The sequence below is a fragment of the Salmo salar genome, chromosome 09 (genome assembly GCF_965601325.2).
Source record: "Salmo salar chromosome 09, fSalSal1, whole genome shotgun sequence".
Lineage (NCBI taxonomy): Eukaryota > Metazoa > Chordata > Actinopteri > Salmoniformes > Salmonidae > Salmo > Salmo salar.
Window position 1 is genome coordinate 17,265,553 of NC_138299.1, and position 14,416 is coordinate 17,279,968.

At 46.5% G+C, this 14,416-nt stretch overlaps 1 protein-coding gene across 3 annotated transcripts in view; it reads right to left on the minus strand.

The window, feature by feature from the left end:
- Positions 1 to 475: 475 nt before the first annotated feature.
- The window catches only part of LOC106610788 (SR-related and CTD-associated factor 8), a 37,734-nt gene continuing 23,793 nt past the window's right edge, over positions 476 to 14,416 (minus strand). For all 3 annotated transcript variants that reach the window (XM_014210365.3, XM_014210368.3, XM_014210367.3), the window contains exons 3-20: positions 12,490 to 12,534; positions 12,187 to 12,348; positions 11,739 to 11,889; positions 11,420 to 11,547; positions 10,760 to 10,942; positions 10,540 to 10,619; positions 10,093 to 10,192; positions 9,855 to 9,986; positions 9,220 to 9,332; positions 8,885 to 9,078; positions 8,222 to 8,322; positions 7,827 to 7,940; positions 7,356 to 7,512; positions 6,416 to 6,690; positions 4,797 to 4,935; positions 4,625 to 4,681; positions 4,247 to 4,459; positions 476 to 4,086 (exon numbers count right to left, since the gene is read on the minus strand). In XM_014210365.3, coding sequence (XP_014065840.3) covers positions 1,901 to 4,086; positions 4,247 to 4,459; positions 4,625 to 4,681; positions 4,797 to 4,935; positions 6,416 to 6,690; positions 7,356 to 7,512; positions 7,827 to 7,940; positions 8,222 to 8,322; positions 8,885 to 9,078; positions 9,220 to 9,332; positions 9,855 to 9,986; positions 10,093 to 10,192; positions 10,540 to 10,619; positions 10,760 to 10,942; positions 11,420 to 11,547; positions 11,739 to 11,889; positions 12,187 to 12,348; positions 12,490 to 12,534 — 4,530 coding nt within the window. In that variant the 3' untranslated portion in view covers positions 476 to 1,900. The remainder of the gene's footprint in view (positions 4,087 to 4,246; positions 4,460 to 4,624; positions 4,682 to 4,796; positions 4,936 to 6,415; positions 6,691 to 7,355; positions 7,513 to 7,826; positions 7,941 to 8,221; positions 8,323 to 8,884; positions 9,079 to 9,219; positions 9,333 to 9,854; positions 9,987 to 10,092; positions 10,193 to 10,539; positions 10,620 to 10,759; positions 10,943 to 11,419; positions 11,548 to 11,738; positions 11,890 to 12,186; positions 12,349 to 12,489; positions 12,535 to 14,416) is intronic.

Here is a 14,416-nt window from a genome sequence, read left to right on the forward strand (position 1 = left end):
GGAAGTTGCGCAATTACTAACTAGCGTTAGCGCAATGAATGGAAGTCTATGGGTATCTTATACAGATATCCACAAGTTTATCTGACTCCGGGGAAGTAGATAAACGGCCTCATTGCCAAAATTGTGAAGTATCCCTTTAAGATCAATTATTTTTTCTATTATGAAATGTAAATAAATGTATTGTATTGATGTTAATCCCTTCTTGATCCCAAAAACTAGCTAAATATAAACAAAACCAAAGAATCTAAAGCCTATTGAATATGAAAGATATATATATATTTTTTTTTACACAAAAAAGTAACAAAACCAGATGATGCAAAGCAAATGTCTGTATCTCATGAAAGAGAAGATAATCAGAGCGCTATGAGTTAAAGCTGATCTTGTTAAACACAAAAATGATGGTGTGTGGAACGAGGTCCCTGATCTCTAACTTGTCCCGATTAGGATTTACGACAATAAGAAGAAAAAAAATATATGCTGATGTACCTTACACTTTATTCAACTTCACAACTCTGTTATAACATTTGCTTGTCTGAGAAATTCAGACTACTGAAACGTTCCTGGTAGTATAGTAAGTCTCAACAGAAATGCACTGAAGTAGTATGGAGAACAAGACAAAGGAGAATAAATGGCTTCAGGCCTGCATGCACACAGCTATGGAGTAAACAGACTGGTTGGTTTCCCCTACACACAGGCTAAGCGCTGTATAGACTGGCCAGCTATGATCACACAGACAGACAAGGGAGATAATTGTCTGTGTTACCAGCTTGCTGGACAGACTGCCGTCTCCCTGAGGGGCTGTACAGTCTCAGGAAAATCAAAGCAGCACTTTGAGCACAGTGTGGTGTATTTGGAGGCATCATGCTGAACAATAATCAATTCAAAAAGGCACAATCCGATCCCGAATAGTCACCCACCCAACAAAAGCATAGGAAAGTACAGAGAGCAGAAACTAAGTCATAAACAAATGAATCCATGGTCGCAAACAACAAACTAAAGAGCGGTGTATATGGAATAGATTGACGTCAGAGCACTGGCACGTGCCTGACATCCTGCCTGACTTAATGGGGTACGACAACATCAAGTCAATGGCTTAACTACTGCAGTGACACAGCTGTTTGTATGTCACACCACCGCAAAATGCATATAGCGTCTTGTGTAAAACATGACTCCACTGGTCCTGGGTCAGAAAATACAGTCCTAAAGCATGTTAACAAACAAAGCATGTTTATTTCAAACTAAAACAGAATGCACCCAACATCCACCCTCTTATTTTGTTATGTTTTTACTTTGTCCTTTGAATCACTGCATTATGATGCACAAATCACAGACATTTATTTTAGGGATAACAGGTCATGTTTTTCATCTTTTAGGATGTTCCTTTTTAGAAGCAATTGTACTGTTCTCACTGTACGTAGGCTATATTCTGCTTATAGACAAGAAGCATATAGGACACCACAAAGGCATTCATTTAAAACGTTGCTGCAGCATAATTTAAAAGAAGAGACAAAACAGGCCAGCGACAGCTGTTTTCAAGTATTCCCTCATCTGGATTCAATCCATTGGAAACAGCCAGGATCCGTACACTCTTCCATAGGAAGGGTCAATGCTCTTTTTCTCATTTACAATTCAAACATTTTGGCAAGCAATTTTCATTAAAAGTTCACCTTGCTTAAAATCGTGAGGGAGGCGTAACAACAACAAAAAAAAGATTAAAAAAAGACAAAAAATATCACCTACCATTTAATCAGCTAGCGAGCCATCTATTGAAGTACACGTTATGTGAGAGATAAAATCAATTGTTAGGTTATCAGACAATATTATGTGAAATACTACCCAGGGTCCATTGGGTCGCTGACATGAGTACAGAGAAGAGACAACTTTACAAAATTATCTTTACCTACTGAGTGATGATTGTCCCCTCAGTGTCTGTTTTCTCTACCACTGGCTGTTTCTCAGCTTCCTCCATCGGCTCACTCAGTCCATTGTCTGCATCCTTTGTGGAGGAGCAAGAGGCGACATGCTGCGAGGGATGCTGCTGGTCCAGGGGCTCCGGCAGGAATTGGGGCTCCACAGGGCTGTGTGTGAGGACCAGTGACATTGAGAGGGCAGGAGTGGGGGACGGGGTAGTGGTGGGCTCAGCCACTGCGTCAGTGTCCATCCTCGACCCTGTTCCATTGACCCACCGAGATGGAGGTTCTACCATGGGTTCAGGTTCTTTCATAGGTTCTTCCTGAGGTTTCTCTGGCTCGTTGGCCCACCGGGGTTTCTCTGGCTCCCCCTGGGTGTCAGTGATCTCCTCTGGGGTGCGGGGGGCCTGTGGGGACACCTGGGGTGGCGACTGTGCCCGTGGTGGGGACAAGGCCTGGGGTGGTGACTGTGCACGTGATGATGACTGGCCCTGGGGAGGGGACTTTGTCTGGAAAGGGGAATGGGCAGGGTGCGGCGACTGGGCCTGAAGGGAAGCCTGGTTTTGGGGTAGTGACTGGGTCTGAGGAGAGGATTGGGTCTGGGGTGAGGACTCAGACTTGGGGGAAACATGTGTCTGGGTAGAGGAATGGAAGTCTGCCTGGGGCTCAGGACCGAGGAGGGCTTCATTCTTGGCTTGAGTTGGAAACTGGGTGGACTGGGGTGGAGCTTTAGGTGGAGACTGGGATGACTGGTGAGCGGTTAGAGGTGGAGACTGGGATGGGGCTTGAAGAAGAGACTGGGATGGGGCTTGAAGAAGAGACTGGGATGGGGCTTGAAGAAGAGACTGGGATGGGGCTTGAAGAAGAGACTGGGATGGGACATGAGATGTTGACCGAGTTAGAAGAGTTGGAGTTTGAAGCAGACCCGGTTTAGTTAGGAATCCAGGTTTAGGTTGAAGCTTGGACTGTAGTTGCAGCAGGGCCTGAGGTTTGCCTTGGGTCAGGGAGAGGGTTGGGGTCAGGGTAGGAGTAGGGAGCAGGGGTTGTGGTAGAGGAAGAAGGGGTGTCCAGGCTCCACGTTTGTTACGGTCCCTCTCACGTTCCCTCTCCCGATCCTTCTCCCTCTCCTTTTCACGCTCTCTCTCCCGGTCACGCTCCTGCTCTCGTTCACGGTTGCAACGCTCACGGCCACGGTCCCTTTCTCTCTCGCGGTCCCTCTCCTTCTCACGGCTCTCTCTCTCACGCCGGTTGCCATTCATCTCCTTCATGAAGTCAAAGTCCCTGTCCCGGTGCTGCCTGTCCCAAGGGCGCCGGCACACATCCAAGTCCTGGGGCATGTCAGCATCAGCGAACGGTGCTGCAGCATCAACTCCACCACGACTCCACGCCGGGCCCCCTCCAACACCACCAGTACATACTCCTCCGCCTACCCCTCCTGCTGATCCAGCGCGGTTCTGGTTCCCAAAGCGGTTGGGGAAGTTCTGCCCTTGGTTAGAGCCAGGGCGCGCTTCCTGGAAGCCCTTGGAGACCGCGGCCGGAGAGCTCCGCATGTCACGCTCATCAAAGTCCCCTCTGGGTGGCCCCCAGCGACTCGGGGTCTGGGGGGTGAAGCCGGCGAGGGCCTGAAGCCGCCCTGCCACGCTGTCTCTAGCTGGCTCTCTCACTGGGGTCTGGAGCAGGGCAGGTCTGCCTCTGCCCAAACCCCCACCACCTCCACCCATGGACTCTCTGTGCTCCAGGGGAGGGGTCCTCAGCAGGCCTGTGCTCTGCTTGTCCTGGGGCGGAGGGAAGCGGTAGTCTTGGTCCCCCCCCTGCTGGCTATTATCAGCTCCAGAGGAAGGCTGGTCCTCAGCCGTGGACATGCTTTCGTTTGAGGGGTTGGGCCCCCGGTTGAAGGCCTCCTCGGCCCTGTTGAAGCGTTCCATCTGGGAGGCCGCTCTGGCGCGGGCCTGGGCATGGAGGGATGCTTCCAGGAGGCTCTGTTGGGACAGGCCCTGCTGCATCAGGAGGGGGAAGCGGGCCCCGGCACCACGGAGCATCGTAGGCCGGAGGTCCAGCGGCATCAGCCCAGGCATCCTCTGGCCAGGCAGGCCCTGCTGGTGCAGGGGGTGGGTAAGGGAAGCTGAGGGGTGCATCCCCAGAAGACCCATACCACGACTCATTGCATTCTGCATACCTAGAGAAAGAGGAAAACAAGAGATTATTTAACAGTAAAAAGCAGGTCTTATCAGAAAAGTCTTGAGAAAGTGAGAAGCTTTTCAAAAGTCATTAAGAACAAACAAAAGAAAGTCAAAGCTTTCACCTAAACCCTAGGTTATTGTTTGGTATCCTCTTACCTTGCAGTACTAACTCTGCAGCTGCATCCATGCCGTCAGCAGATTGGCCCGTCTTGTCATTTGCTGCTTGCTGCGTCTGGACTCCGGGTTGAAGCTGGTTGAAGACCCCTTGTCCAGGGAGAGTAGAGGGCATGAAGCTCCCTGGGATAGTGGCTCCGTATGGGGAGTCCTTCATGCTGTCCTGAGCCTGCGACATGGAGGCCGGCACCAGAGCTGCAGGAGTGGAACAGAACATATAGGGCAGTATCTTTAAAAAAAAATTAAGTATGTTTAAATAAAGCAAGTCGCTGGCTTCTTACAACATTTGAGGCAATATTTACTCCAAAAGTAATGCATGTAATGACTTCTATAGACTCAGTCAGGTCATGCATAACTTACTTATAGGAGCTGAGCCCATGCCTCCTTGCTGAGGAACACCTGCTGCCTGCATGAAACCTACAGGAGGGAGAAACAACACACCATTATCTGGATTTCTAAACAATATATATATATATATATTCTTTAATTCAATACTCTTCACTGGCAGCTGCATCAGACTGCTGTGTCTTACCTGGAGGAGGCTGGGAGGCGTTGAAACCTGCTCTGAGGAAGGGGGGCAGGGGGCCATAGCCTGGCGGGGGCATCGCCATGGAAACAGGGAAGGATGGAGGCACAAGACCCACGGCAGGGACAGCCTGAGCCACAGGGAGCTGAGAGGGGACAGACAGGGGCGTTAAACTATCGAAATGAGGGATGAGATGAATATGCAATGATGCGCTGTGATTCCTGTAACATCGTTTAACAATCAAATCACAGAATTTAGAGGAACAATAGTTTTCCACTGATAATCAGGTTAAGACCAACACTGTGAAAGAATACAACAGCAACATTAAAATGCTTTGGGTGTTGAGATGTAATAGCTGACTGACGAGTTGAATAAGGCCTTGAACCTGTGTGTGTGGGTAGGTATGCATGTCTGAGCTTAGTAGTAGGGATGAGCATTTGAAATCATTTCACTATTCAAACAATATAATACATATTTTTCGCTCAGTTTCAGCAGAAGGATGGGGGAGGGGGGGGAGAAGCGGAGAAGCAGGGGTGTGTGGGAGAGTGAGTGAGTGGCGCCATACAGACTCACGCTAGTTAGACAAACTTGTTCTTGCCATAGGTTATCTATCATACCATCTGGTAGTGTGCGCCTGTCTTGACTGCATCAAATCACTGTAAAATAGCTAGCCAACTCCAGTAGCCAGCTACGTTAGCCAGCTAGCTAGCTAAAGTACAACAATTCCATATGAAACAACGGCCTACCTGCTAGTTGATCATTGTAGCTTACTCCGTCTCATTTAGCCAACTTAAATTTTTTATTCCAGTTTGCGTCGACTAGAAATCTCCCACTTCACTTGCTACACATGGAGCCTCTGACTTTAGCGCCACTGATTGACCGACAATAACAACAAGATAAAAGTGTGAAACGTGTGTGTGGGCTACCGGTGAGTCTTTATGGGGTGCACTCATAAAAACTGTTGTTTTATACAAATGTCATCGTCTGTCCTTCTAGGCTATATAGCAATGTCACAAATGTTTATAAAAAAAAAAAATAGACAATGTCTCTTCATTGTTAAAATAGGCTTATATATTTGGGGTATTTAGTAAATCGAATACCAACGTCCATTCAGATATTCGAATAACCTGGCATATCCCTACTTAGTAGACACAGATTAACTCTGAGATGAGTTGAATACTAATTACCTAAACACTTCCCCCACCTACTGAGCCAAACCTTCTCATGAGGCCCACCCAAGAACAAAGAAACAGGCTGGGTATCCTGCATTCACTCAACAACCCCATCATAAAGGAGTCAGGAAGAGAAACCTGAGGCCACTCTGAACACTTAAGGCTAAGCACCCCACAGACAGGGCAGGCGGCTAGCACTAATCACAGGAAGACTATGGTGTTCAGTTTCACACCACTGACTGGCCCCATGGTAGACGCTTAGTACAGAGGAAATTGAAATGTGAGGGGCCCAGTAAATTCCACACTCTCACTCACTCACACACACACACACACACACACACACACACACACACACACACACACACACACACACACACAAAGGATGATGAAAGCAACGCACAAAACAACGTATTTATGCTTCAACGTTGAATGTTAGATCTGAGGTTTGGGTACCTGTACGGGCATCATGGACACCTGTTGGCTGAAGGCCTCCTGTTGGCTGAAGGCCTCCTGTTGGCTGAAGGCCTCCTGTTGGCTGAAGGCCTCCTGGTGGCTGAAGGACTCCTGGTGGCTGAAGGCCTCCTGTTGGCTGAAGGCCTCCTGTTGGGTCTGTTGGGTGGTGTTGGCTGTCATGGGTTCAACACTCACAGCCTGGCTCACAGCCTGGCTCACAGCTTGGCTCACAGCTTCCTTCATTGGCTCTGGCGCATTCTTGGCTGCTTCCCACTCTACAGTAAAAATAAAACAGAGGATTAGAGAATAAGATTGAATGTGCGACACTTGATTGTTCGTTTTTTGTTACTTTTATTTCGTATCAGTATTTTTTTAAACTGCCTTGTTGGTTAGGGGCTCCTAAGTAAACATTACACTGTAAGGTCTACCTACACCTGTTGTATTTGGCGCATGTGACTAATAACATTTGATTTGATAGTCACATCTACCCTGCCCTGCTGGGGTCTGTTTCTCTGTGGGAAGTCCTTCTCTGATAAACCCAAATCTTAACAAAAATAAGCAAATGCCAGGAAATGTGTTAGGTGTCAAGAGAGTTAATGTATGTGGGTGAGAGAATGTGTCTGCTGTTTATCTATGAGTGAACATTAGTGTTGAGCTTGTAATTCCTGTGCTTGTGTATGTCCAGTGTGTGTTTCCACACACACACATACACATTATATATACATACACATTATTATATATATATATATATATATATAATGTGTATGTATATATAATGTGTATGTGTAATGTATATAATGTATATAATGTAATGTATATAATGTATATATACACACATTATACACATTATATAAATATATATCATCACTAGTGTTGATCCTGCTTGTCCTGTGTTTGTATATGTCAGGGCATCAGCATGTAGCCTGCTGTGTCTGCTCACCGGCGTTGACAGTCTCCTGGTCGATCATGCCTCCCTCAGCAAAGCCGTCCAGGTCGTCCAGCTTGACCTTCTCCCAGGGGATGTAGGTGACCCCCAGGTCCATGTCCCAGAACTGCTTATACTCCTGCTTCACTCCCTTATTCAGCGCCCATGCAATCTGAACACAGCAAGAGAACACACACACATACATACAGTACATTCAATTGTCAGGGGATACATAAAAGAGCAGAAATATTGAGGCCATTTGATTCCCAACAGGAGAGAATGAAATATGTACCAGCTGTGTTGCTATGAGGTGAGTGGTATGGTAAGCGAGGCGCCCAAGCAATTTAAAAACATTACACACACAGAGGACATGTCCTGACTGCAGTCAAATGGCAATCACATCACAGTACAAAATGGAGCGGGGGATCTTCGACAGGCATAGTATAAAAATGAGCAGGAACTGTAATGAAATATAATGGACTTCACCTTGATGATCTTGGAGACGATCTTGAATGAACCAGCGCTGAGTTTCTGTATGGCGCAGTAGGCATCCTGTCTGTGGACCATACAGATGTAGGCACAGCCACGAGGAGGGATCATCTATAGAAGGAAAGAGATAGAGGGACGTAGACCAAGAGTGGATGAAAGTAAGAGGGTTAGGCAGTTAATAACCCACAGTAAAGTCAGAATTTGCTCATTAAAAAGTGCCTGCTCTGGCTTACAGAGCCAAGTGAGTCTTTTACACTGGACACAGTTGCGATGATTCATATTGCCCTCAGGTCAGAGGTGACAAACGCCTGCTAAACCACATAACGAGCAGAGGTTAATGGAGTCAACTCACTCGGAGACGGCGAGAGAGAGGGGGAGGATGCTCTACTCACATTTATCGACTCAATCTGACCAAACTCTTCAAACAGGTTGGTGAGGTCCTGCTGACTGGCCTTCTTGTCCACCTGTCCCACCCACAGAGTGGTGCTGCACACTGAGGACACAAGGTATAGAGGAGATGGTGGCTTAAATCATTAAAAAGGTGGTAAGTGTGCACCAAGTCTGGAACCAACAGGACCCTGAACATATTCTACCCCCAAGCCATAACACCGCTAAATAGTTAACCAAATAGCTACCCGGACTATCTGCATTGACCCCCCCCCCCCCCCCCGCACTAACTCTTTTGACTCATCACATACGCTGCTGCTGCTGTTTATAATCTATCCTGTTGCCGTACCTATATGTACATATCTACCTCAATTACCTCGTACCCCTGCACATCGACTCGGTACACCGTGTATCTAACCAAGTTATTGTTACTCATTATGTATTTTCCTATTCTTTTTTTCTCTCTGCTTTGTTGGGAAGGGCCCATAAGTAAGCAATTCATTGTTAGTCTACACCAGTTGCCTACGAAGCATGTAACAAATAACATTTGATTTAAAAAATATAAAGAAAGAAGTGACTGTGGACATTTCTATGATTAGGGATACACAGAAACGGGGTAGGAGTTATTAGTCAAGGTGAAAAGGTGCCGTATTGAAAGCTTGTATTACCACTGAGAAACCTGGATCGGATGGGAGGCAGTCCTTTCTTCTGACGCTCTTTCTCTCGCTCGCGGGCTTGTCTCTCGCTGGAGTAGGACCGCGACGACTTCCTCTTCCGCTCTCTGGAGCGTGACCGCGAACGCTTACGGTGTTTCCGTTTCCGAGAGCCTGACCGTGATCTGGACCGTCTCTTCCTGGGAGATCTAGAGTAGAGGGTTATTCTGAAGGTAATTGTGATGCCAGTAGTCGTGGAAATATCAACATGGATGGTGGTGCTATAATCTGCGACTGTGCAAAGTGTCTCGGGTAGCCTTATGGACTGTGGATTGGGTCCCGCGACTCACCTCGATCGTGACTTAGACCGTGTTCTTGACCGCGTGTCGACCATCTTGGACTTCTTGTCCTCTGGTTCGGAGCGCTCTTCATCCATCTCTGGCCCGTCGTCCAGATCCATGTCCTATAACACAGGCATCATTACAACAGAGCTCTACTTACAAAGACAACAGCGCTCTAACAATTGCAGAGATTCTTTTTTTTTATATATACGGACACAAAAGTTTGGACACACCTACTCATTCAAGAGTTTCTTTATTTTTAATATTTTCTACATTGTAGAATAATAGTGAAGACATCAAAACTATGAAATAACACATATGGAATCATGTAGTAACCAAAAAAATCACAATATATTTTGGATTCTTTAACTTTGGGGAATGCCAAGAGTGTGCAAAGCTGTCATCAAGGCAAAGGGTGGATACTTTGGAGAATCTCAAATATATTTTGATTTGTTTAACACTTTATTGGTTACTACATGATTCCACATGTGTTATTTCACCGTTTTGATGTCTTCACTATTATTCTACAATGTAGAAAAATAGTCAAAATAAAGAAAAACCCTGGAATGAGTAGGTGTCCAAACCTTTGACTGGTACTGTAAATATCGCTTCAGCCAAAGTCAGTGAGGGAAACAAGGGCCTACCTGCTGCTGGTTGTCAATTGAGTCGTCCATCTTGTTTTGTGCCGCCGGGTGCTGTGATTGGCTGCTGCTCTGTTGGGGCACGGCCGTGTTCTCAGACCCAAATATTCCATCCTGCCCTTCCATGTTCATGGACTGGAAGAAAGTCAAAAGGTTATACTGTCAAGAGGGGTTCAATACATGGATATGACAAGCAAACAGTCAGTGACTCCATAAGTCTCTGGAGGTGATATGTAGGTACCTTCTGCTGGTGCTCCATGAGCTGCTTCTGGAAGTGCTCCAGGTTCTGCTGCTGTAGCTGCTCAGCCAGCTGGTGGAAGATGGAGTCAGACACCATGGGCCTGGAGGGAGACGGGGAGGACAGACAGAGGAGACGGGTCAATAGTTCAGTTAACTACCGTTCCGTCACACAGGTAGAGGGCAGTCAAAGTGCATACACACAACCGGTGACATATTCCACAGCAGGGCTCTCCAACCCTGTTCCTGGAGAGCTACCGTCCTGGAGGGTTTCGCGCCAACCCTAATCTAGCGCACTTGATTCTAATAATTAGTTGGTTGATAAGCTGAAACAGGTTAGTTACAACTGAGGTTGGATTGAAAACCTACAGGAGGGTCGCTCTCCAGGAACAGGCTTGGAAAGCCCTGTTCCACAGGATCTTAGATGTTTTGGGTTGATGTTCACACTTACATCTGGGACGATTGGGCGTCCTTTTTGGGGTCTTCAGAGCGTTCTGAATCATTCCCAAAGTCAAAATGGCCCAACATTTTCTGCAACAAATGGAGAAAGACAATTATTAAAATACAGATCTGAGAGTCACGTAGTACGTAGTTATCACACAAAACATTCAAAAGTAAACAACCAAACATACTTCCATTCCATGTATGTGTCTGTGGCCTTGATCTCTCACCTTGTTGAAGGAGGAGATCCTCTGCTCCAGGGGGTTGAGCTGCATGGGATTGGCCGTGGCGGCTGCAGTGAGCTGGGCCGTCAGCGCCTGCAGCTGAACCACCAGTCCGGCATCCAACGCCTGAAGCAGAGATGGCTGGGGCTTCTGCTGCTGCATTTGCAGGCTCTGCACCAGCTGCTGGAGCTGTTCACACAGATACACAAACAGATAGACAGGGTTAGAGCAGGAGACTTTGCAGGGCTCCATCTAGTCATTTTTCTAAGGAATGTTTTGTAAACAAAGGAGCATCAGAAAGGTCAGAAGTTCAAGATCAAAAGTGTTTGTGTTCACTATCATTGGTCTCCATTACACAGACTCAAGTAAAAAAAAATCAAATAAAAGGATACTGGGAGATTCTGGCAATTGAGTAGTTACTGTACCTCGAGACTTCATGTTATTGCGCTAACGCTAGTTAGTTTTGTGAGCCAATATTATCTCCAACTTCGTTCATAATGCACTCAGAGTTCATCTGACTCTGGGTAAGAAAAACTTAATTGCCAGAATCTTGCAGTATCCCTTTAAAACATGACAACAATCTGAAGAGGCAGTGTCTGTCTCTGAGCTTCAAATTAGATACTGAATTGACAGGCTGAGGATCAGGGAGATGCTGTGCAGACTGACCTGTTGGCCGTGTGGACTCTGCAGGATCTGGGCCACAGCAGCTACAGTGTCTGTGTTGGAGAACTGTGACGCCCAGTCAGGCAGACTGGATACGATGTTGGCTGGGGTGGCCGGGGTCGCTGGGGTACCTAGACACAAACAGAACATCAATCATGAGAAATCAATAACAATAAAACAAACATCTACATTTGAAGCTGATTAAATACCTAATCACAAGGCAGCCTCTGAGTATTTTGTGTCAGTTCAGGAGAGAGGACTAATTTCGCCACCAGGTGTCAGTATAGACCTATATGTCTTATGGATGTGTTGTGTGACTGACCAGGCGTGTTGACTGGAGCATCCCGGCTGGTCATGACTGGGGTGACACTGGGAGGGGGAAGTCCTGCAGCCATGTCCAGCAATGGCTGGATGATGTCACTCTTGAAGACAGCGTTCTTCTGCCAGAGGTTGAGGACCCTGACAATCTTACTCTGGAACACAACGGAAGGAAGAATAAGCTCCTAGACAAGATCTGACAGACACAACCCATTAAAACTAGACCCCTGCAGCGAATGAGTCTGTCTAAAAGTTGATGGTGTATACAAATTTAGAGTAAGAAAAGAACATATTCATTGATAATATGGTTTTTCAAACAATGCTACAGAGCAGATCTATCACTAACAATACAGAGGATATGTGTAGTCAGAGGTAGAAGAGGAGGTGAAAGCTAGAACAGTGTTTCTGAATAGAGAAACCAAAGAGCTGTCTCTGTTCCCACCGTGACCCACCTTGTCATCTGAGGGGCAGCGGTAGAGATGTTGGAAGGTTCCAATGATGTTTTTGCTGAAGCGCGGGGCAAACACATCCTTGTCCTGGCCAAACTGGTGCCGTGACTGCCGCACGATGGAGTCCATGACATACAGGCCTGGGACCTTGTACTCTGGCTTGCACTGTCAACACAACAAGGCTGTTTAGCGTCTGTGGGGTGAACAGCCTATGATTGGCAAGTATCCCATTCATATGTGTAGCACAGATTTGTGTTCTATTTTACTCTGTTTGGGACTGGTAAAACTAAAAGAAGAGAAACTCACTTTCTGAACAAACTTTTCCACGCCCTGGACAACATGTTTGTAGTACTGAAAGAGAAGGGGGGAAAAAGAAAAGACGCCTTGTGATACCCCACCAAAACATCAACTACAGCATCCCTGGAGACAAAGACCTGAAACTAGTAAAAGACAGTGGTTACAGCATTACCAACAGCAGTATCTGTGAAACCAAGAGCAATTACATTATGTCAAGTGACACAAACTAGGGATGGGTACTTGAAATCATTTCACTATTCGCATAATATTGCAGCAGTGCGATTGGCAGGGGCTGGTGAGTTTTACACGGGAGGGAGAGTGAAAGAAAGAGAGTAGCCATACAGACTCACGATATTTAGACAAACTTGTAGATTCCATTTGTTATCTAGGCTACCTGGGCGGTAGGTAGCCTAGTGGTTAGAGCGTAGGACTAGTAACCGAAAGGTTGCAAGATCGAATCCCCGAGCTGACAAGGTAAAAATCTGTCTTTCTGTCCCTGAACAAGGCAGTTAACCCACTGTTCCTAGGCCATCTTTGGAAATAAGAATTTGTTCTTAACTGACCTGCCTTTTTAAATAAAGGTAAAATAAAACAAATCCTATCTGGCTAGCTGGCTAGCTACCTAGGCTAAAAGTAATGGAGGCTATTTTGCTGATCTTCCTGTCCGCGGCTTCCCATCCTTGTAGTTGTAGCCAACTCCTCATTTAACTAATTCCGTAAATTGTAATTGACAAGAGATCTCTAACGTTGGAGCCACTGACTAGACAGTGCCACTTTTATTGGCTGACAACAACAAGAAATGTGTGAAACCCATGTAGGCTACTACGGTATGTATTTTTACGGGGCTCACATCATAAAATACACAATCAAAAGTTAGCTGTTTTACTGAATTAATAATTTCAAATCCCATTGTCTTACGTACGTTAATGTGTCAATTCCACCTGCACTGATAGGTTGAGGGACGAGCGTCGCGGAGGAGTGACACCATCTGACGTGAGACAATGGGTATCGCCTTGTGTGTAGCAATGTCACATAGATCACTTAATTTACACAAAGCCTTTTCATTGTTAAAATACACCTATGATTTTTCTTTCTTCAAAAATGAATAGCAGCGCCCATCCCTAAATAACAAGCAAGTATCCACATTAGGGCTGCATTAGTCGAATAACATTTGCGTAATGAATTACAGTACATGACCAAAAGTATGGGGATGCCTGCTCATCAAACATATCATTCCAAAATCATGGGCATTAATATGGAGTTGTTCCCCCCTTTGCTGCTGTAACAGCCTCCGCTCTTCTGGGAAGGCTTTCCACTAGATGTTGGAACATTGCTGAAGGGACTTGTTTCCATTCAGCCATAAGAGCATTAGTGAGGTTGGGCACTGATGTTGGGTGATTAGGCCTGGCTTGCAGTCGGCATTCCAATTCATCCCAAGGGTGTTCGATGGGGTTGAGGTCAGGGCTCTGTGCAGGCCAGTCAAGTTCTTCCACACCGATCTCGACAAACCATTTCTATATGGACCTCGCTTTGTGCACGGGGGCATTGTCATGCTGAAACAGGAAAGGGCCTTCCCCAAACTGTTGCCACAAAGTTGGAAGCACAGAATCGTCTAGAATGTCATTGTATGATGTAGCGTTAAGATTTCGCTTCAAATGGACCTAAGGGACCTAGCCCAAACCATGAAGAACAGCCCCAGACCATTAGTCCTATTCCAAGCTTTACAGTTGGCACTATGTAGTCGGCAGGTAGCGTTCTCCTGGCATCCGCCAAACCCAGATTGGTCCACCAGACAGTGAAGCGTGATTCATCACTCCAGAGAACGCGTTTCCACTGCTCCGTAGTCCAATGGCGGCGAGCTTTACACCACTCCAGCCAACGCTTGGCATCGTGCATGGTGATCTTGTGTGCGTGCGGCTGCTCGGCCATGGAAACC